Genomic DNA, 23,269 nt, shown 5'->3' on the forward strand with positions numbered 1-23,269 from the left:
GTTGGTTAGCTGAGTGCAATGTGCCAGTTGTTCACTTACGTTGCCAATATTGCTATAGGTTACTTTTTGTGTCCTCGGTGTAGGTGTTTTGCAGGCAATGTTTAAGAGACCTCCGTTTATCCACTCATCCACGTACTCCAGATCCAGGTACTGAATCAAGGCTATTGTAACCAAATGGAGTCACACAGTACTCCTAGTATCACAGTTACTACGCCACTCCCAATTACAGGGTGGGAGACCCGAAAGGTAAGTGTTCAGTTGAGTGAACAATGGTGAATAATGATGGTCGGTTGCTCATGTACATAGAACTTTATTTAGAAACGTACACAGTATTGGCATTTAATCAAAACACATTTCCAAATGTCACCAATATAGATTGCAAAAGGCTTAATTAGTCAGATCATAACTTGGGTAAATAGCTGTACTGAGATGTCTTATTTGATTAGTTCCATACACACAGGTAACACTGCAAATGAGCAAATCGAAACCACTCAGAGCCAAAGGTAAAAGGCATTAAACGCTTTAAACACAGCAAAGATCACTGCAAAACAATATCAAAAGGCTAAAAGCCATAAACACAGCAAAAGGGGCAGTAATCAAGCGCCAGTCTGCAGCATAACCATTAACCAAGTATATGTCTGTCTTTGATGCCTATTAAAGCAAGTTTGGTAACGACGACAATTAAGGACTCGTTTAAAGCCACATGGGCTATTTCAGGTACAGTCTAAAACAATAAAAATGTAGCAGCATAGAATTTAAAACCAAAATAAAAGGTAAAAAAGAACAGCGGTTCGACAGTACACGATCCTGTAATAGAGCAAACATTGAATTAGCCTCACAATTTATCCTGGGTCTAAAGTGCTTGCCATAGTACTTAGAATACAATTTGGGCGTAGCCCTCATTAGCATTACACTAGTACTATAAAGTGCATTCAAAGTATTGTTTTAGTATGCAGGTTAGCACATACCCTGTTAACAGGTGTCAGGGCATCCCAGGTTGTTTAACAGTGCGTTTGCTCGTTCAGCACACCATGATCTGTGTAATATAAACACATTATGAGAACTCACATTTTACACATTATAAAAAGACGTAATGCTGTCGCAATACAGACGCTAAGCCTACCTCTAGACTCATGTCACACACACACTAGCAGCCTCTCGTTCCAGCTCGTGTGTGTACCACGCACACACACTCTAGCAGGGCTCTCGTTCACAGCGTCTACCAACGAGATAAGCATTGACATAAATAACTGGCGCACCATTTCTTAGATTCAACGGGTTGTTTGTGCTATCGCCGTACGAGGCAAGCCTACCTTTGTTTCTAGCAGCCTGTATACCAACATGCATACAATGACGGCTGTCCGCTCTAAGTCAGAGCTCCACCAACGTCTAACAAGAGAAGAGATAAACGTAAGTAAGAGGTTGTTTACATAAGTCAACCTAGAAACTAGACAGCACTATATTAATTAAAACTACGGCTTACCTCGACGCTGTAAGTGAGCACAAACTTGACGCGACGCCAGACCGTTTGAACCGACGCCGGAAGTGGGCAACCTGGGCAATACACAGCTTCACCCTATGCCTGACTAGCTACGTAATATGCTGAGCTGAGGGGGTGGTGCTAACGAAACACAGGCAGTGTCAGTCACACTGATTACACTATGAAGAGACTTTCTGATAGAGTAAAAAGATGTAGAATGTTGCGAATAAATACTAAAATACACCGTACTTATATTTCTGAGAAAATAGCCTACACTCCCATCCTTCACCACAACAGTCTGACAGGTCGATTGTCTCAAGATGTGGTAATGCAGCCGTTGTGATGCTAAACTTTTTTATCGAGTCTCCAGCACTGCTCTCCCTCCAGCACTGGAAGCATTTCTCTGCAAACCCAGAGCTCATCGTGGACATTGTAGGAGATGAAGGCATCGTAGCGCAGAGGAGATCCCTCTTTCTTTCCTTGGCGTCGTGAAGGACGGCCAGGAAGAGGTAGTAGGCATAGAGGATGCAACCTCAGGAAGTGATAAGTGAAGGATGTGAGCAGAGTCAGCAGCACAATCACAAAGTGGAGGAAATGTAGCAGATGAATAGCCTCCACCCAACAAGAATGATAGTCAATGTCCAGAAACCTGGTACCCTTTATAGCCAGTGGATAAGCACAAATGTAGCGGTGAACATCAACTGCACACACCTGCATTCGGTTGTTCTGCATCCACTGCTGGAAGTCATAATTCGAGCAATCGCAAGCGAAAGGGTTGTCGGCCATGTTAACACATACCTGAGAGCAGGCATAGAACGGAACACAGAGACATTGATCACCGTCAATACACCGTACTTATATTTCTGAGAAAATACTTGTCTGGTATGTCCCGTTTGAACCGACGCCGGAAGTGGGCAACCTGGGCAATACACAGCTTCACCCTATGCCTGACTAGCTACGTAATATGCTGAGCTGAGGGGGTGGTGCTAACGAAACACAGGCAGTGTCAGTCACACTGATTACATTCGCCCCCCCCAAATTGAATCGGCGTCCCGACGATATGCCCCCTGAGAAGCAGGCCCCTATTCTCCCCCATTGTGCTGGTGACATACTGTTTGACGATATGGCAGCCGGTGAGGGTTGGGGTGGCAACCAGCATTACTTCGGCTGCTACGGCGCAGACCAGGGGAAGGTGGCGATAGATGTTCTTCTGAGCCTTCAAAGGATCCCGGGCTACTTCCCTGGTCTTGTCCCGGATGCAGTGGGCTCCCTTGATCCTCAGGTTCTGGTGTTCGTATTCCTGGATCTCTTCTCACATCATCTTCCAGGACCAGAACGATTGATTCCTCCGAGTCACTTATGGCATGACCTGGAGGTGTACGGTCCCGAGTGACAGGCACTAGATTTACTGGTTGGACATCAGGTCCCTACCTCTCTGGTGCACGCCGCAGCTCTGTTCGGTGTAGTCGCAAGGCAGGGCCTTCCTGGTGGACAGGGGCGACGGTATATACCATTCCCTGTTCATGGGGTCTGTTCACCACCCGATAAAGGCAGGATAGCCAACGGTCTTGGATCTTGTTCCTCCCTCTCACCTGGTGATTCCTCTTGTACACGAACTGGCCCACTTCTAGACCAGGACTAGTCACCTGCTGGTTATGTTGTCTGTTCCGTTGCTCTGCTTTGGCATGGAGTTGTTTCCATACGTGGTCGTACACCGTCCTTAGGGACTCTTGATGTTTTTGTACCCATTCCTCTGGGGCCTCCTCACCTGGGTCTTCGTCACCTCCAAGGAGAAAATCGACAGGGAGCTGGGGTTCACGGCCAAACATGATATAGTGGGGAGCCAAACCAGTAGTGTGATGCGCAGTAGTATTGTAAGAGTAGGTTAGTTGGGACAGGTGCTGAGGCCAGCGTCTTTTTTGCTCTGGTGGTAGAGTACGGAGGAGGTCATGGAGCGTCCTATTGAACCGCTCGCACTGGCCATTTCCCTCAGGATGGTATGGGGTCGTCCTGGTTTTTTTGATGCCGTAGGTGTCACACAGCTGCCTTATTATCTTGCTTTCAAAGTTTCGGCCTTGGTCGGAATGAATGCGGCTGGGGGGCCCGAACAGGTGGAACCAGTGTTTCACCAAGATGTCTGCCACCGTGCTCGCCCGCTGGTCTCTTGTTGGGATCGCTTGTGTGAACTTGGAAAAAACATCTGTAATCACTAGGACATTTTCTCGTCCATCACTGGCTGGTTCTAATAGAGTGAAATCCATAGCTAGTAGCTCATTAGGTCGAGATGCCTGGAGGCTTCCCCTGTATGCCCTTACTCTAGGGCCTTCTTTTGCTAGGATGCATCTCCCGCAGTTACGGCACCAATTTTCAATGTCCTTTGACATACCTGGCCAGTACCCCCGATCCCGTGTCAATTGTAAGGTGCGGTCTACACCCTGGTGTCCATGGCCATCGTGCACACTCTGGAAAACCTTTTCCCTGAGACACTGGGGTAATAGTATTTGGAGAAGTTCTTTACCCCCACCTGGAGGGTAGATCTTTCTGTACAGCACCCCTTCCCTCTGGCGAAGCAGCTCTCTGCACTCTTGGCTCAGCTGTTCACGCTCTTCCCGGCCAGGGTTCCGCCCTTCGCGCCAGTATTTCTCCACAGGGCCAATAACTGGATCTTGTTTCTGTAGTGATGACAATTCCAGCAGTGACAAACTAGGCAAGGCAGCCATCTCACGAATGTGAGTTTCATGGGAGACAGGCGAGGCAGGCTGAGAGTGGTGTAAAGCCGCCGGAACTTCTACCCCAGGGGTGAACCGGTCCAGATACTGTCTCGATAAAGCATCAGCATTGCCATTACTACGACCTGGACGATATTCCAAGGTGTAGTCAAAGGAAGCCAATTGGGAAGCCCATCGCTGCTCCAGTGCTCCCAGCTTAGCGGTTTGGAGGTGTCGGAGGGGGTTGTTGTCTGTGTAGATAGTTACTTTATTGCCCAATAGGTATTCTCTAAATTTTTCTGTAACGGCCCATTTAAGGGCAAGGAACTCAAGCTTCATGGAGCTGTAATTATCCATGTTTCTCTCGGTTGGTTTAAGGCCTCGACTAGCAAAGGCTATCGGCCTGCGCTTCCCGTCATGGTCTTGAGAAAGAACTGCACCCAAACCACCATGGCTGGCGTCGGTCTCAAGAATGAAGGGCTTCTGAAAGTCGGCGTAAGCAAGGACTGGGGCTGTAGTCAAGCCTTCTCTTAGCGCCATGAATGCCTGTTCACAGTGTTCGTCCCAGAAGGTGGCCAAGGGGGTTTTAGGCGTCTTACCCTTCTTGTTGGGTCCACTCAACCGCGCCACCAGGTGATGGAGAGGGGCTGCTAGCTTGGCAAAATTTTCCACAAACCTTCTATAATAGGAGGCAAAGCCCAGGAAGGATCTTAGTTCAGCCAAATGCGAAGGCCGCCTCCACTCACGCACTGCAGCTAACTTGTCTGGGTCTGTGGCTACCCCCTGTTCAGAGACAACATGGCCGAGATACTTGACTTTCTTTTGGAAGAAATGGCATTTGGATAGCTTTGCCTTCAGGCCTTGTTGATCGAGACGGGAAAAGACCACTTCTAGACGTTCCAAGTGTTGTTGTACAGTAGAGGAGTACACAATGATGTCATCAAGATATAGCAAGACTGATTGGAAACGCTGGTTGCCAAACATGCGCTCCATTAAGCGCTGAAAAGTCCCGGGTGCATTACATAAGCCAAAAGGCATTCGGTTAAACTCAAATAAGCCAAAGGGGGTACAGAATGCAGTTTTAGCCCGATCTGCTTCAGCCATCGGCACTTGGTTGTAGCCACTGGCTAGATCTAGTGTGGAGAACCACTTGGCTCCCGTTAAGGCATCAAGGGACTCCTCGATCCTTGGAAGTGGATATGCATCTTTCCGGGTCTTCGCGTTCAGCTGCCTGTAGTCAACGCACATGCGTAGGCCCCCTCCCTTCTTAGCCACCAGCACAATAGGGGATGAATACGGGCTGCAACTCTCTCTGATCACTTGACTTTCAAGTAACTGTTTAATGTGTGCCCTGACTGCCTCATACTGCGAGGGGGGAATGCGGCGATAAGGTTGACGCACGGGTGCGTCCTCTAAGAGTGGGATCTCATGTGTAATGAGGTTGGTACATCCTAAATCGCCCTCACTTTTAGCAAATACATGCTTGTATTTAGTCAATAGGCGCTTAGCATCAATCTTATCTTCAGGCAGGAGGCCAGGAAAGTCAAGCTGTTCAAGGTCAATGGAAGCATTACTGTCCATCTCTACAGACTGTACTGAAACATAAGCCGTACATTCTTGGGTGGATGCATCGATGGATAGGTCTATGCAAGGCGTATTACCCGCTACAATATCTCTACCCTCTACAACCTGCACAGTTCCTATCACTCTACGGGGCACTAGCCATACATCAGACTGACCTACATTAGTGACAGGGGCATAGAGGGTACCTTTCTCAGCATGGACTAGGGCAGGAGAGACAAGCAAGCCTTCAGGGAGACCAACATCCAATGGCCCAAGGGGTTCGAGCAAAAACGCCATAGGTGGAACCTGGGGACAAGTAACAGGGACCATTGACAGTGTTCCAGCTGTAACACATATGGGGCGTTTGCCTTGTACCCTGACTTTAAAGGCAGAAGATGAACTTACTATAGCCTCTATTTTCTCACAGTGGCGAAAGGCCAGCTTCCACGCCACCGCAGCAGACTGTACAGCAGAGCTCTGGAATAAGTTGGTGCCATGTTGTGTAAATAGTTCACGGTAACAGTCAATAATGATATTCATGCCAAGGATACCAGGGGTGGCTTTCTTTCGACTGGTTAGAACACCATCAGGTGGGTCTTTCACAATTAATATACCCATACTAGGCAGACAGGTGCCAAGCACTTTTACATCAAGCTCAATATAGCCCAAATACGGTATGTCCAACCCATTAGCTGCCTTGAGACCAAGCCACTTACAATCGCGCAGTTCATGTTTAGACAAGTGTGCAAAATGTTCATGAAAACAGCTTTCTGTAATAGTGGTAACCATGGAGCCAGTGTCCAACAGACAAGGAACCTCCACTCCGCCCATGGGCACCACCACTACCGAGCAAGGCCCAATTAACTTGCGGATTAACTCTTGGTGTTCAATATGTGAGTCGGAAAACCCCCCTCCCAGCGTTTGACTCTGCACACTGGAAGGTTCTAGTTTCCCGCCGGTGTAATCTGTGCAGCAGTAGTGCTAGCCTGTGAGGGCGGGGTGTCTTGAGTACAATAACGAGCGATGTGGCCTGGCTGCGCACACTTAAGACATATGGGTCGGCCATCAGGGGCACGCTGGTATCTATTAACCCTGGAGAACGATCTGTCTCTACCTGCACCCCCATTAGAATTTAGAGTCTGTGTGATCAAATCCAGTTGAGCTTGTTGCTTAACAAACATGTTTTTCAACTCTTCATATTCCGATTTACCTACTCCAACTGCTTCACTAGTTGCAGTGGCCTGAGCTTCACAAGTTTGTGGAATGGGGCGTACATACTTTTCCCTGGAAGGCTGACCCTCCTCGACCCATCGGATCGCCTCTTTGCGAATGTCAAGTAGAGACAGTTCTCCATTTTGCCTCACCAATGTCTTTAGTTGTCTGCGCAGCATATGGTCTCTCACATTTTCACAGAACTGGTCTCGCAGCAAAATCTGTGAATTGGACATAGCGTTACACAATTGCACTTTTTCCATTAAAGTCATAAGAGCGTGGGAGAAATCCTGCAATGATTCTCCCTCTTTCTGTTTTCTCTCAAAGAATTTTTGTTGCAAAGATACATAGGATTTTGAGCACCCATAGACCTCCTGTAGTATTGTAATAATCTGCTCAGAATCCTCCCTTACCCCTTGATCTCTAAATTTAATTTCAGTGCGAGCAGTACCTTCCAAATGGTCGTACACAAACAATGCTTTGTCAATTGTGGACATGTGCCTTGCCCTCAAACAACCCTCCACCTCCTCCACCCACTCATCCACAGTTAAAGCCCCAGAAAGTGAAGACCCTGAGAATTTGGGGCATTTGCGCTCCCTAGGGAGGTAAACGGTCTGTTCTCTTCTCTGTGGGGGTGGGGGTGTAGGTGCATTGTTTACAGTGTCAGATGGTTGTTCTGACACAGAAAGTCTTTGATTTTCAGCTCGAAGCTGAGCCATCTCCTCCCGTAGTCTCCGGAGCTCTTCCTCCATAGCGACTGCAGTCCCAGGGAGAGCCACCAGGGGATTACTTCACGTGGGAGCAGCCTCAACTGCCAACCGCTGTTCTTTAAAACTCAAAAAAATAAAAACCCAACTATGCTGCTACTAAACCAATACCATGTACCATTCAACAACCGACCAACATTTAAAGGTCCTGCCGGCTACGCCAATCGTAACCAAATGGAGTCACACAGTACTCCTAGTATCACAGTTACTACGCCACTCCCAATTACAGGGTGGGAGACCCGAAAGGTAAGTGTTCAGTTGAGTGAACAATGGTGAATAATGATGGTCGGTTGCTCATGTACATAGAACTTTATTTAGAAACGTACACAGTATTGGCATTTAATCAAAACACATTTCCAAATGTCACCAATATAGATTGCAAAAGGCTTAATTAGTCAGATCATAACTTGGGTAAATAGCTGTACTGAGATGTCTTATTTGATTAGTTCCATACACACAGGTAACACTGCAAATGAGCAAATCGAAACCACTCAGAGCCAAAGGTAAAAGGCATTAAACGCTTTAAACACAGCAAAGATCACTGCAAAACAATATCAAAAGGCTAAAAGCCATAAACACAGCAAAAGGGGCAGTAATCAAGCGCCAGTCTGCAGCATAACCATTAACCAAGTATATGTCTGTCTTTGATGCCTATTAAAGCAAGTTTGGTAACGACGACAATTAAGGACTCGTTTAAAGCCACATGGGCTATTTCAGGTACAGTCTAAAACAATAAAAATGTAGCAGCATAGAATTTAAAACCAAAATAAAAGGTAAAAAAGAACAGCGGTTCGACAGTACACGATCCTGTAATAGAGCAAACATTGAATTAGCCTCACAATTTATCCTGGGTCTAAAGTGCTTGCCATAGTACTTAGAATACAATTTGGGCGTAGCCCTCATTAGCATTACACTAGTACTATAAAGTGCATTCAAAGTATTGTTTTAGTATGCAGGTTAGCACATACCCTGTTAACAGGTGTCAGGGCATCCCAGGTTGTTTAACAGTGCGTTTGCTCGTTCAGCACACCATGATCTGTGTAATATAAACACATTATGAGAACTCACATTTTACACATTATAAAAAGACGTAATGCTGTCGCAATACAGACGCTAAGCCTACCTCTAGACTCATGTCACACACACACTAGCAGCCTCTCGTTCCAGCTCGTGTGTGTACCACGCACACACACTCTAGCAGGGCTCTCGTTCACAGCGTCTACCAACGAGATAAGCATTGACATAAATAACTGGCGCACCATTTCTTAGATTCAACGGGTTGTTTGTGCTATCGCCGTACGAGGCAAGCCTACCTTTGTTTCTAGCAGCCTGTATACCAACATGCATACAATGACGGCTGTCCGCTCTAAGTCAGAGCTCCACCAACGTCTAACAAGAGAAGAGATAAACGTAAGTAAGAGGTTGTTTACATAAGTCAACCTAGAAACTAGACAGCACTATATTAATTAAAACTACGGCTTACCTCGACGCTGTAAGTGAGCACAAACTTGACGCGACGCCAGACCGTTTGAACCGACGCCGGAAGTGGGCAACCTGGGCAATACACAGCTTCACCCTATGCCTGACTAGCTACGTAATATGCTGAGCTGAGGGGGTGGTGCTAACGAAACACAGGCAGTGTCAGTCACACTGATTACACTATGAAGAGACTTTCTGATAGAGTAAAAAGATGTAGAATGTTGCGAATAAATACTAAAATACACCGTACTTATATTTCTGAGAAAATAGCCTACACTCCCATCCTTCACCACAACAGTCTGACAGGTCGATTGTCTCAAGATGTGGTAATGCAGCCGTTGTGATGCTAAACTTTTTTATCGAGTCTCCAGCACTGCTCTCCCTCCAGCACTGGAAGCATTTCTCTGCAAACCCAGAGCTCATCGTGGACATTGTAGGAGATGAAGGCATCGTAGCGCAGAGGAGATCCCTCTTTCTTTCCTTGGCGTCGTGAAGGACGGCCAGGAAGAGGTAGTAGGCATAGAGGATGCAACCTCAGGAAGTGATAAGTGAAGGATGTGAGCAGAGTCAGCAGCACAATCACAAAGTGGAGGAAATGTAGCAGATGAATAGCCTCCACCCAACAAGAATGATAGTCAATGTCCAGAAACCTGGTACCCTTTATAGCCAGTGGATAAGCACAAATGTAGCGGTGAACATCAACTGCACGCACCTGCATTCGGTTGTTCTGCATCCACTGCTGGAAGTCATAATTCGAGCAATCGCAAGCGAAAGGGTTGTCGGCCATGTTAACACATACCTGAGAGCAGGCATAGAACGGAACACAGAGACATTGATCACCGTCAATACACCGTACTTATATTTCTGAGAAAATACTTGTCTGGTATGTCCCACTCCCATCCTTCACCGTTTGAAAGCTCGATTGTCTCAAGATGTGGTAATGCAGCCGTTGTAATGCTAAACTTTTTTATCGACTCTGAATTAACTTACAACTCCCTGAGCTCACACGACATGTTTGATGGCAGTTATTTTGACTGAAAAGACACTAACTCATGAATTGAGTAATTTGATGTATATGGTTAAACTCCAGATTTAGTGCCTCTAAACTGGGGAGTAACTGGAAGGCAGCAGGGTTGATGAATTGGATGTTTTTTTTATCCAAGCACAGTCCCTGAAACATATTGTCGGTCAGTGTTGTTAGGTTGTTGTCGTTCATATGGAGCACTTTAAGTTCCATGAAATGGACAAAAGCCCCGTCATCTATATGGGTTATATAATTAAAACCCAGTTCCAAATCTCTGAGATTTGACAGATGGTAAAAATCTGTCCTGTTTATTTTTCGAATTACATTTCTCTGGAGTGTTAATGATGTAACGTCCCTGGGAATGTCATCCGGTACGCTAACAAGTTGACGATCCACTGAAACACCAGCAGTGACATTGTCAGAGTAAACAATAGTGCAGTCGTTCAGGATATAAGCCATGATGGGACTAAGATGAAGCGTGCACAGCAGAAATAAGAAGCGGAAACAATGCCAGCTTCCTGTCTGTAGCGTCTTCAGGGTCAACTGTCAGTACACTGGTTGGTGACACTGTTCAGCATTGATGATCTAAAGAGCATAAAAGTATTCGATACACATGCAATACTTTATTTAATCTTTAACTTGACAAGGATTCTCATTCTATAGATATTCCACATGAATCATGTTCATGTTCCAAGGACTATGCCATTATGTTTATGGACATAAAACATAACATAACATAATGGCATCATTCTCGTCCTGTTGGGACTCAGATGAGACAGAAATATCAAAGAAACTCGAATTTAGTGAAGTTCTGGGCACAGGTCTCCACCAGTGTGTGTGATGTTTGGCAAAATGTTTAGGAGTAATATATAAACGTGTGTGTGTGTGTGTGTGTGTGTGTGTGTGTGTGTGTGTGTGTGTGTGTGTGTGTGTGTGTGTGTGTGTGTGTGTGTGTGTGTGTGAGACGCGGCTTGGTCTGTTGTAGCGCCACCATGAGGCTGATTTGAAAACTGTCAAGTGGCATTTCTTCCTCAGCCTAGTAGGAATATGCATGCACAGTTTCACCGCAATCGGACGCTGCGTTGAGTAGTTGTGGCGATTTGTACAACACGGGCTACTCCTGAAAAGTTTAGAAGCCAATCGTAGCCAATGAGGGTGGATTATGAGAAATCAAACAAACCCGTCTTGATCACATGACTATGGAGAGCATGTGTACTGATTTGCGTGAAATGTGGATAAAATCTGAAGGAGTAATATTAGAAAATGTGTTTTACATATGTCGGCCTCCTGGTGGCGCTATAAAGAGCAGATGTGAAAAATTCCGGGCAAAGGTTTTTCCTTGGCCTCTAGGGAGTTGGCATACAAAGTTATCCACAGATCCATGCAGTTAGAGGTAAAAACACTTTTCGGCCAGTGATAGCGCCACCATGAGGCTGAGTTGAAAATGTTCATGTGGCATTTCTTCCTCTGCCTAGTGGGAATGTGCGTGCACAATTGCACGGAAATCACACGATGTGTTCATGATTTGCAGCATTTTGTTTGAAACTGAGAACTCCTGCGAACTTTGGAAGGCAATCTTAGCCAATCAGGATGGAGTCTGAGAAATCTGAAAGACCTGTTTTGTTGAATGGCTCTAGAGAGACTGTGTACCAATTTGTGTGATGTTTGGACAAAATCTGTAGGTGTACTGTCCAAAAACTTGTTTTGCACAAAGCGGCCTCCTGGTGGCGCTATAACAGGCCGTTCTGGAAATTCTGGGGCAGAGGTTCATCGTTGGCATCCAGGGAGTGTGTGTGCAAAATGTGGCATTGACCGGGTTAACAGTGCCAGAGATTAGCTGTTCACAGACGGACACACGGACGGACGGACGGAAGTTAATCCAGTTCTCTTTTCTAACTGTTATCAAATTTAAAAAGGTTAATTTAAGTCATCGAGTTATCCAGTCAGTAAGACAGTGTTCTTACTTGATGAACCATGGATTTACTTACTAGGTACAGTACCAACCTTTGATTGATTGATTGATTGATTGATTGATTGATTGATTGATTGATTGATTGATTGATTGAATTAGTGATACATGTAAACAGCAAGTTACGGTCAGACATTAAGACTAAAAGGATGTTTACATTTATCAATCAATCAATCAATGGTTGGTACTGTACCTCCTAGTATGTATGTATGTATATATATATATATATATATATATATATATATATATATATATATATATAGAGAGAGACAAAAAAGGGACTCCTGCACATCCAAAAAGACCCGTGCGAAACAGGCCATAGACATCAAAAAAGAGAAAAACCTTCCAAGGAAGGGACTGCACACTCCGGCAGGTGCTATGAGCACCTGACGAAGCTCAAGGCGAAACGTGTCGTGCTAATAAATAAGTTGATGCAGTAAGTTGTCCGTCTCTGTTCCCTGGAGTGTGCAGTCCCTTCCTTGGAAGGTTTTTCTCTTTTTTGATAATATATATATATATGCATGTATGTATATATATATATATATATATATATATATATATATATATATATATATATATATATATACATGCATGCTTATTTTTTCTACACAACTACATACAGCTACCAACCAACACAGTTGTTAGAGATGTTTCTTTATCTTCAGACACACATGATGTATACTATACTATAGTGGGGCTGCATAATTAATCCACCTTGAACAAATCTGCTTGATACTTACATATATACATACAGTATATATATATAGAGAGAAAAGATTAATCTCTTTGTGGTGTAAATTTCAGTTGTCTTTTTTTTTTTACCCCACTGAATCCTCTGCATATCTGACATCAATGTCATTCAAAAAAATCAAAGAATAGCCGTTTCTGAGATTAATTTCAGAGCACCATGGAAATATTTCTGTGCCAAAATAATTAAAATATTGAAACCTACCCGGACTCCTAAAACCCAGTGACGATCATCCTCCTAGTGTGTTGAGGGAAATTAATAAGGGTCATTGAGAGTTGATGGACACTTATTTGACGAGTATCATAAAGCAAATGGACACAAAGTCCATTGTTTGACTTTTATTTTCCCAGGTCGTCACTTGAGTTCAATGACCTGTACTGAGGATTTTCACTAGACTTCTCAGTCTGGCAGACTTCTATTTGAGCCTGATTTCCGAACATCGTCATCATCCAGACATATCATGCTGACTGGATAGTTAATATTGGAAATAGTGAACACATTTCAAATTTGAGTTATTTCAGTTTATTTTATTTACACAGTTAAAAACACATGAGAGAAAGTGAGGATGAGACAAATTCTTAACAAGGGTAGGATACATGCAGTAACAACAAAATCAATAAGAAAGATAATGTGCCAGAGGAAAAAAGAAAAAAATGGTTTTCTTTTTTCTTTCTTTTTTAATGCAATGCAACACAATTGTATAAACAATATGTAGTGGGGGGCCTTGCTTCATCTGTCTCTCAGCGGTGGTGGCTCAGGGATAGAGTGGCCGGATGTCGAACCCGGGCTCTCCCAGAGTTAGTGTCGAAGTGTCCTTGAGCAAGACACTGAACCCCTAATTGCTCCTATGATGTGCTGGTTGGTGCCTTGCATGGTTTCCGTCGCCATCGGTGTATGAATGTGTGTGTGAATGTAATGCACAATCTATGTAAAGTGCCTTGGATAAAGGCGCTATATAAATGCACCATTTACCATTTATTTAGCTAAGGGGTCCTTGGCCTGAAAAAAACATTGAAGTAGTAGGCTGTAGGCTACTCTACTCAATTCGGTTTTCCAATTCAAAGGAGCTTTATTGGCATGCTAAAACGTTTACATTGCCAAAGCAAGTGTCAGAATATAATAAAAAACAATTTAGGAAAATGGGGAAAGTATGTATAGGCTACAATTGGAGGGGTACTGTAGGCTACAGCATTGTCACATTATAGAGAGCCATGTCACATTTAAAATACACGGCATAGGCAATGGAAACAAAGACAGTGCATTCTTGGATTCAATCCTTTTAGCATTGTATCAATCAATCAAGCAAGCAAGCAAGCATTCAACCAAAAGCTTTTTGAAACAAATAGCAAATCTTTTGCAGTCACGTTTGGGACAAATAGCAGCATTCTTCTCAAAGCTATTTAAATAGTGTAATATACAAACGCCTCAGAATTTTAAATGTGTTTAAAGGTAGCAGCTTTAGAGAGGTCAGGTCAACACAAAGTTATATGTACAGAATAGAAACTCTCTATCTCCCTCTAGTGGTTAATATGTTTTTTTTTTGTTTAACCGTCTCCACTCAGGCATCATTACGTCAACGGTCGCCTAACAACCAACTAGCCAATTACAGCGCGTCGTCCGTTCGGGCCATGGGGTGCATAGACTTTCCTCCAGTAGAGTTCCGTTGTGTCACTACTCACTTCCTCACGTCGGCTTATTTGGCGGCAGCATTGAACCAGCCTGGTGTTTATTTTCGCCAAGTAACACATCTGGCACATTTTATTATTTTGATGACATTTAATTGAGTTTAATTGTAAGTTATAAAATAATGTCTCGTGTCCTGAACGCCATTGTGGCCGTGTGTCCTAACATGGGCATCGGAAACAACGGTAATTTACCCTGGCATCCCATACGACTCAGGTACGTCGGCATCTCGCGACAACAGCAACAAAAGAGAACAGATCTACAAGCTATCAACGCGCGCGCACACACACACACACACACACACACACACACACACACACACACACACACACACACACACACACACACACACACACACACACACACACACACACACACACACACACACACACACACACACACACACACACACACACACACACACACACACACACACACACACACACACACACACAGGAAGTAAGGGATAGATAGCGATTCTAAAATTATTTTTTTATTTAAAGCAGTGATTAACTCATATCTAAAGAACCTTTTTATTTTGGGGCATGATTTGATCTCATATCAAATCTGTCATTTGGTCCAGAATGCTGTCTGTCTGTCTGTCTGTCTGTCGGGTGGGCACACATGACACACACACACACACACACACACACACACACACACACACACACACACACACACACACACACACACACACACACACACACACACACACACACACACACACACATTTCAACACTGCATGTCTGTCTGTCTGTCTGTCTGTCTGTCTGTCTTGTCTAGCATACTGTGGGTATTGCTGTCTGTCTACCATTGTTAATATAAGATGGAACTGACCCAAATAGACATTCTTGTATGTTCTGTAGTTGCATTTACTTGTAGTAGCCTACATGTGTAACAACAAGATGAACTATCAGTCATGAAGGCGCCTCCAAGGGCCCCTGGGGTCCCTGGGCCACACTTTGAGAAACCGGTAGGATTAGACAGCATACATTAACCATGCACTAAAGTGACTAAACTATCATTGCTGTTGGGCAGAAACCTAATTACTTAATATTTCAACTTTTAATGTTTTTCATAAATGAAATGCCATTCTTCGTCATACAAAAGTATTGAACATAGACGATGTACAAGCATTGTGACACGTTGATCTTCACACATGTTTTAACTTTCCATCTGACAGCAACAAAAACTAAAGCCATGTCTGCTGGGTTGTGTTCAGAGTCCACAGTCCATTATGTTTGTTGCACAAGATGGTGCAATGAGAGAATTAAAGAGACAGGCTATTATATTGCCTGCCGTCCCTTGAAAGACAGAATTTTCCCATGTGTGTCACGCGTCACGGACCAATTTTTATGGGTCACGACTCGAGTAAAAATGCTGCTGGGGAGCCCCCTCAAGGACCCCTGGAAAAAAAACACACACACACACACTACACAACGTATTGTGTACATTTTGAAATGTGCAGTCTTTTAATTTGCTATAGTCGTCTAAAAGATGTAATATAATATGTCTAGTGAAATCAATTAAAATAAAAAAGAAACATTAGTAAATAATGTGTCACCTTGTTACTGACCAAGTCTTGAATTAACTTTTTTTGTTGTTCTTTATTTTATTACAGTAATGAATTCAAACATTTCCGGAAGATGACATCAACCCCATCTGCTGAAGGTAACTGACGTTTTTGGTTCACTTCATGTACAATCTACAAGATTTTCACTGTTTTTAAAAAAAAGGAATGGTTTTGTCCACCCGACAGCGACATTGTTCATTACTGAGGTATTATACTGACATGTCGAAAATAGGGAGGCCACGTTTGAAGTGGTTAAGTGTGTATTTTTCATTGATTGAATACTGTATTAAATAGAAATGCAAATAGTTCAAGTACGGTCAAACACTTGGTCTACTCTAAAAGGATAACCCCCAAAAGCCCTGTGGGCATGTTTCCATTGAGGTCCTATGTATTTAAAATACTGTACAATATCATCACAAATATAAAACACTATATGAATGGGTGACCACCTTTCCAATGGAGAAGTGAGGCCTGTTTTAAAAGAAGCCAGTGATCCACATTTGGGTGGCGGTGCTGTATTATAGAAGGAGAATTTACCCATGTTTGTTCTATAGGTGGGTGTTACCAGATCGTTGTTGTCACTTCCTCTAGTATTCTGGCTGTGGGTGCCGCTCACTCTTTTTTTTCCTTTTTTTTGTAGCCAATTTGCTATTTTCACTAATTTGGGTCACGGGGGAATGTCTAATTTCTCTTTTGGGTCACGGGCTAAAATGTTTGGGAACCACTGTTCTAGGTAAACAGAACGTGGTGATAATGGGCAGAAAGACGTGGTTCTCCATCCCGGAGAAGAACAGACCTCTCAGCGGAAGGATCAACATCGTCCTCAGCAGAGAACTCAAGTATGTACTGTATGAATGGGGCAGTCACGAATCACCATCATTACATTTTACTTGACGATTTATTGTCATACAAATTATTGCGATTAACAATAAGTAAGTAGGTCAGAGGGGATTATTGTCGGTATCAGCCGATAAAGCTGTAGTCTATCCCTATTACAATGTGCTAGAGCTGATGGTAGGTGTGGGGCTCCATCTCCCAGTATAGGGGTGCACGATTATGGAATTCTGACCGATATCCGATCTCCGATTATTTGCAGGGTCATATCTGCCGATACGGATTCTGACAGATTCCGAAATTATACAGAGGACCACAATGGAAACAAGCCTAGGCCCTAGGGGCTTGGCCCAAAGCCTGTCAATAAAGTATTCAATCAAACAATAAATAGCCTATACTCTTTTCCAAGTGTCTGTTCTCACAACTGAATGATTTTTTAGTAAAAATCATTTTTACTTAAGATTTTACATCATATTCGATTTGACTTTTGTTCAAGACTAGGGGTACTAGAAACTTTTGATTTATATTGAACTCCTTGATAAATGTATACATTTTTCGTGCTGGTGAAAACTGATTAATTAATCAGGATTATTTTGAGACTGTTCCGATACCAATATGGCATTTTTATGGCCGATATGGCCGATTCCGATTATGCTACAGATTATATCATGCATGCCTAGGTCCCAGTACTTGACCACACAACTTTCTGCACCCAAGCCGTGCTACTCATACACTGAGTTGCCCGGGACCGAACCTATGACCAACCTTGGTCCAAAGGCGAGAGCTCTACCGAGGACCGGCTGAACTTCCCGGACAACAATTGAAAAAGTACAGATGAAAAATAACTAAAAAACAAAGTTATCCTTTAAGCACCTTAAAAAACGCCTCAGTGAACACAGCAAATACCTGACATTATTTCTAGATTGGTTTGCATTAGGCCAAAGCTAAACATAGCTGTAACTCATGCCAGTGGTGGAAAAAGTACTACATTTCTTTACTTAAGTGAAAGTATCTCTACTGCAGTGCAATGTAGTAGAAGTCCCGTATTACAAAAGTATTTTGGCGTCAAAATATACTTTTAAGTACCAAAAGTAAAAGTACACATTGTGCAGAATGTCCCATTTCACAAGTTCAAAATGTATAAAAAGAAATCCTTTGAAAATAGCAGATCTACAAGATCACAATGCGTTGCATGCTGACACATTGTGAACTTGTAGGTCTGCTATTTTGAAGTGGTTAGTGTGTAATATTAATCAAAATCTACAAAGTAACTATTTTCAAATTGAGTGCAGTACTTGAGTACATTACTGGCTCATGCACTGACCAGCTGTCAATCAACCCCCACAGAGAAGCGCCTCCAGGTGCGCACCACCTGGCCTCAGACTTCAGCTCAGCGCTCCGCCTGCTGGACACGGCTGAGATGGCAGACACAGCCGACCAGGTCTGGGTCATAGGAGGCAGTTCTCTCTACAAGGTACTGTTACATTATCAATGTTAATGTGTAGAGATGACGCTGAGTTGACAAGGAAGTCAGAGCTGCGTGACTGCTTTGCCTTGAACAGTTCTGGTAGGAAAATGCCGTGGATGAAGGCTGAAACCCTTATTTTGAAGGTTCCGCTGGAACCGGATGTAGAAACATTATTTGCGTGTAACTGCGGTGTGTTAAGAAGGTGACCCCAGAAATAATAATCATTTAAAAAATAATGTTGAGAAGCACTGATATAATATAAACCTATTAGCGGGTCACATCTTATGATGAATTAGGGGCTTCATTGTTTATTAACATACAAACTCACTGACAGTATGTTCTGTCCCACTGGCTATGAAACAGCTCCTTAGACGAGGAAGATCTGCTAATATGATCTATTGATTCAGTTTCAAGGACATTTGAATACCGTTGGTCCGTTGCTGTTGGTTGGAAACCTTCTATGTCCAAAACTGTTAATTTCAGGAGTTCCAATGGATCCAATGTAGTTATTATTTTAGTCACAATCAGATTCAATGGAGTTATTATTTAGTCACAAGGTCTTGATGCATTCCATTGATTATCCAGTGTTTCCCAACCTGTGTGCCGCGGCACTTTACTGTGCCGTTTGATGTGTCCAGGTGTGCCGCCTGATTTTACCGAAAATAACACTAAGCCTCCCCCGAAAGCAATATTATAGCTACTGGGCTGCAGGCTTCCTATTGTTGCGTCGTTGTTGTTGTCACACGTCTAACCATTAGACGTGCGATAACGACGGAACAATAGACTTTAACGGCCGGGCTCCACCGGGCGCGTCAGCGTCGCGTCTCCGTCACCGTCAGGGAATGTTCCCTTTTTAATCAATGAAGGGTGGCTCCACTGCCCGCGTTGACGGAGACGCGACGCGTGCATTAAAATTGAAGCGGTGCGTTTTTTGACGCGACGCGACGGAGACGCAACGCGTCCGGTGGAGCCCTGGCGTAACGACCCTCGGCCATTGAAATGTTAATGCAAAAGAGATGCATCCAGAAGACGCTACATTTCGCGCATATGCACGTAGACAGCAGACACATACAGTCCTACATGTCCCGACCCAAACACTGAGGAGGTAAAGTAAACGTGACGTTGTTGTGATTAAACATAATGTGCCACCAAAAATAGCTGTCCAAGTGTCCATACATGATCGCCTCGTTCGGCCAACACAATATATCTCCCTCCCTCCACAGAAGCGCAGTGATGCCTGATTTATTCTTCGTCGTACACGTGTTCCATGCTGAAAATAGCTGATCGACAAGCTCACAACGCGTTGTGAGCTTGGAAATATGCAGGCTGTGAGAACTGAGACCCTTCACAATAAAAGCATGCAGCTTTCACAAGTTGGCCCATAATAAAGACAAGGAAAAAGATTAAGAATTAGGTGGCATTTCACATTGCATATGAGCTATTTTTTCTCAAGGAATTATTTTTTTATTATTAAATCCCCCAAAGTTTTTTTATTCAATAAAGTCTGAGGTTCTATATGGCTATGGGCTGTGGTACTAACGAAAAATAACTAAAATAGTTAATTTTTTGGAACCATGAATATATATATATATATATATATATATATATATATACTGTATATAATTTATATATATACTGTATATATTATATACACATACATACACATATGTATGTATATGTATATAGATAGGCCTATACACCGTATATCTAGGTGTGCCCTGAGATTTTTAGGCTATGAAAAGTGTGCCCTGGGACAAAAAAGGTTGGGAAACACTGGATTATACAACCCACAGACACACTTTCACTTTGACTTTCAGTAATAGCAAAACATTGCTCTACATCGCGACGCATTCTGAGCTTGTAGATCGTCTATTTTTGCGGGACATTTTTGTCCGATGAAGTACGCCGGTATTAACTTACACAAAAGTTGAGAAATTGACATACACAAGGTTTCTGCACGTTATCAAATATAAATGACGGTGAATCTCGGACACCTGTGATGACTAAGTTTGAACCTTTGTCACACACTTCCCTTTGTTGTCAGTTCAGTCGTCATGGAGACCAGCTCAAGGATGAGTGTGAGAGCATAATGTATTTGTCGGGCAGAAACCTTGTATGTATAATATTTCTACTATGTTTTTTAGTAAATGAATGCCCTACTTCGTCGGACAAGAGTAGCGATACTGTTGTCCGACTGTAGCAAAATAATATCCGATCCACAAGCTCACGACACCTTTCAATTTATTTTTCTGTTTAATAGTTTTGGACATACAAGTTTTAAACCCCGACAGTGACAATATGGTGTGAGTCAATCCTACAGACAGACAGACAGACAGACAGACAGACAGACAGACAGACATGCTGTGTTGAAGTGTGTGTGTGTGTGTGTGTGTGTGTGTGTGTGTGTGTGTGTGTGTGTGTGTGTGTGTGTGTGTGTGTGTGTGTGTGTGTGTGTGTGTGTGTGTGTGTGTGTGTGTGTGTGTGTGTGTGTGTGTGTGTGTGTGTGTGTGTGTGTGTGTGTGTGTGTGTGTGTGTGTGCCCACCCGCCCACCCTCCAGGAAGTGATGGAGAGCCCGGGGACCAGGAGGCTGTTTGTCACCCGGGTCCACAAACAGTTTGACTGTGACACTTTCCTGCCTGAGATCAGCATGGACAAATACCGCCTCCTGTCTGGGTGAGTTTTACACATGACCCCTAGAGCAGTAGTGCTCAAGGGGTCAGTAGTGCTCAAGGAGTCAAGGACCCCCGAATTGATATGTATTTGGCTGTGGACCCCCTTCTGAAAATTATGTGTAAAAAAAATAAATCAAAAATATTATTTTTTTCCCCAAAGAATTTTCCAAAATGTTCAGAAATAGCAGATGGATGTACAAGCTCGCAGTGACGCGCAGTGAGCTTGTATATCTGCTATTTTTGAATGGTCAACGTATAAAAAAAATGGATCAAGGTGTTAAAATGATTGTGATGCTGTATTAAACAAATTTCCCAGGACCCCACTTTGAGAACCTATTGTGGAGACGAACATTCAGCCAAAATAGCCAATCGGCTGTTTTGAAGAGACTTGGTGGAAGAAAACGTACGGCGGTTCTCAAAGTGGGTTCCTTGCGGCTCTTCCCCCCAAAAAAAGTCTTAATAAATCGCAAAATGTCTTAATAAATCACTTTAACCACTATAACCCTTTTAGTCATCATGGCTTAGTTTTTATATTGTTTTCCTCAGTGAAAACAGGTAGTCGACAAACATTTTTCGCCATAGTTTTAGTGGACAAAAGTAACACTGTGTCCGTCATGTGTTTTGTGTTGCAGGGTTGCAGGTGTAGCAGAAGGCGTGCAGGAGGAGCACGGCGTCCAGTATAGTTTTGAAGTCTATGAGAGCATCGACCACTGACCTGTGATGTCACTATGTCATGACTGTCATGTCAAATAGCTCTGAGTGCATCATGGCTTCATCTTTTAACGACGTGGCTGTCGGGCAGAGATATCGTATCGCCATATTTCTACATGTTATGTATTATAAATCATAATTTAATGCCCTACTTTGTACAATGGTATCACACAAAAGTAGTGTAAATAGCAGCTTATACGTCTTACCTTTTTTTACTCTGTGGGTTTTGTGAATATTGAACCAACGAAAAGTATTGACAGCTTGTGATTAAATAATAATAATAATTACACTGCTGAGGTCTCCCCCTCATAGGCAATGAGACAACACCTGCAGCACACATGGAGCGCAGCCACACTCAATGGAACGGAACACACACACATGGAGCGCAGCCACACTCAATGGAACGGAACACACACACACACACACACACACACACACACACACACACACACACACACACACACACACACAAAACAGTGGTTGGACAGTAATGAAGTACATTTACAGTACTTGAGTTCTGGACTTAAGTTAAACAAATACAAATAAATGTATAGATCTGTACTTCTGTGTATTTCTTTGTACTTTGTATTTGAGTCACATACGTGTGTCTACTGTATGTGTGTTTGTTTGAAACAACACAAAGCTTTTAGCATTTCCATTAAGCTATAGGTCCCTTATTTGAGATATAGAGATTAGCCTGGACACCAGACAAATTGAGCTGCCTTGAGAGCAGCATTCAAAAGCTGCCCTCAGAGCAGCAAATGAACATGGTTTTACAGTATGTATAGCATTTAAGCTGCCCTCAGAGCAGAATTCAAAAGTTGCCCTCAGGCTCAGGGCAGCAATTTAACATTGGTGTATGTATATCATTTAAGCTGCCCTGAGAGCAGCATTCAAAAGCTGTCCATATATGGAGATCTAGGGGTGATCAGGTGTGATCAATATTGGCTAATTTGGGCCCTGTCCAGAGCCCGGGCAGAGGCTTTTGTGCTGAATCCCACTGAATCAAGGCACTTTTTGAGTGGTGTAAACCACTCCTACAACTGGCTTTGTTAGTGCAGAAAAAATGAGCATGGTTGCTATGTTCACCCTGTTCACCCGGGTGTGATTTCATTACGTACAACTGGCTTTGTTAGTCTGTGCAGAAAAAATGAGCATGGTTGCTATGTTCACCCTGTTCACCCGGGTGTGATTTCATTACGTACAACTGGCTTTGTTAGTCTGTGCAGAAAAAATGAGCATGGTTGCTATGTTCACCCTGTTCACCCGGGTGTGATTTCATTACGTCAGACATGATTTCATTACGTCAGACAGGCTATATAAGACCTTACACCACTCAGTTCACACGGGTGTGATTTTTCTCTTTCAACTAGCCCA

General features: G+C 43.4%; 1 protein-coding gene and 2 long non-coding RNA genes across 3 annotated transcripts; 1 reads left to right on the forward strand and 2 right to left on the reverse strand.

Moving 5' to 3' along the window:
- Positions 1 to 314: 314 nt before the first annotated feature.
- Positions 315 to 1,575, reverse strand: LOC306933414. Its single transcript, XR_013791224.1, has 5 exons — positions 1,484 to 1,575; positions 1,314 to 1,389; positions 1,124 to 1,219; positions 969 to 1,036; positions 315 to 807 (listed from the first exon to the last, which is right to left on the reverse strand). It is a non-coding gene; the product is annotated as an uncharacterized lncRNA (long non-coding RNA).
- A 6,455-nt stretch (positions 1,576 to 8,030) lies between these two features.
- On the reverse strand, positions 8,031 to 9,305 carry LOC306933946. The gene is made up of 5 exons (XR_013791272.1): positions 9,214 to 9,305; positions 9,044 to 9,119; positions 8,854 to 8,949; positions 8,699 to 8,766; positions 8,031 to 8,537 (listed from the first exon to the last, which is right to left on the reverse strand). It is a non-coding gene; the product is annotated as an uncharacterized lncRNA (long non-coding RNA).
- A 5,342-nt stretch (positions 9,306 to 14,647) lies between these two features.
- On the forward strand, positions 14,648 to 22,274 carry LOC306933845 (dihydrofolate reductase-like). The gene is made up of 6 exons (XM_079516180.1): positions 14,648 to 14,849; positions 16,255 to 16,304; positions 16,940 to 17,045; positions 18,388 to 18,514; positions 21,067 to 21,182; positions 21,814 to 22,274. The coding sequence occupies exons 1-6, from the start codon at positions 14,758 to 14,760 to the stop codon at positions 21,893 to 21,895; spliced, it is 573 nt and encodes a 190-aa protein (XP_079372306.1). The 5' UTR covers positions 14,648 to 14,757; the 3' UTR covers positions 21,896 to 22,274.
- The last annotated feature ends 995 nt before the right edge of the window (positions 22,275 to 23,269 follow it).

Source organism: Electrona antarctica (genome assembly GCF_951216825.1).
Source record: "Electrona antarctica genome assembly, chromosome: 12".
Taxonomy (NCBI): domain Eukaryota; kingdom Metazoa; phylum Chordata; class Actinopteri; order Myctophiformes; family Myctophidae; genus Electrona; species Electrona antarctica.

What these genes read in the sequence shown, in the direction of transcription:
- LOC306933845 (XM_079516180.1), top strand. Translation starts at nt 14,758, where the DNA reads ATGTCTCGTGTCCTGAACGCCATTGTGGCCGTGTGTCCTAACATGGGC. An exon ending in ATCAACCCCATCTGCTGAAG is followed by an intron (nt 16,305 to 16,939) that starts GTAACTGACGTT and finishes CCACTGTTCTAG; the next exon opens with GTAAACAGAACGTGGTGATA. An exon ending in AAATACCGCCTCCTGTCTGG is followed by an intron (nt 21,183 to 21,813) that starts GTGAGTTTTACA and finishes TTTGTGTTGCAG; the next exon opens with GGTTGCAGGTGTAGCAGAAG.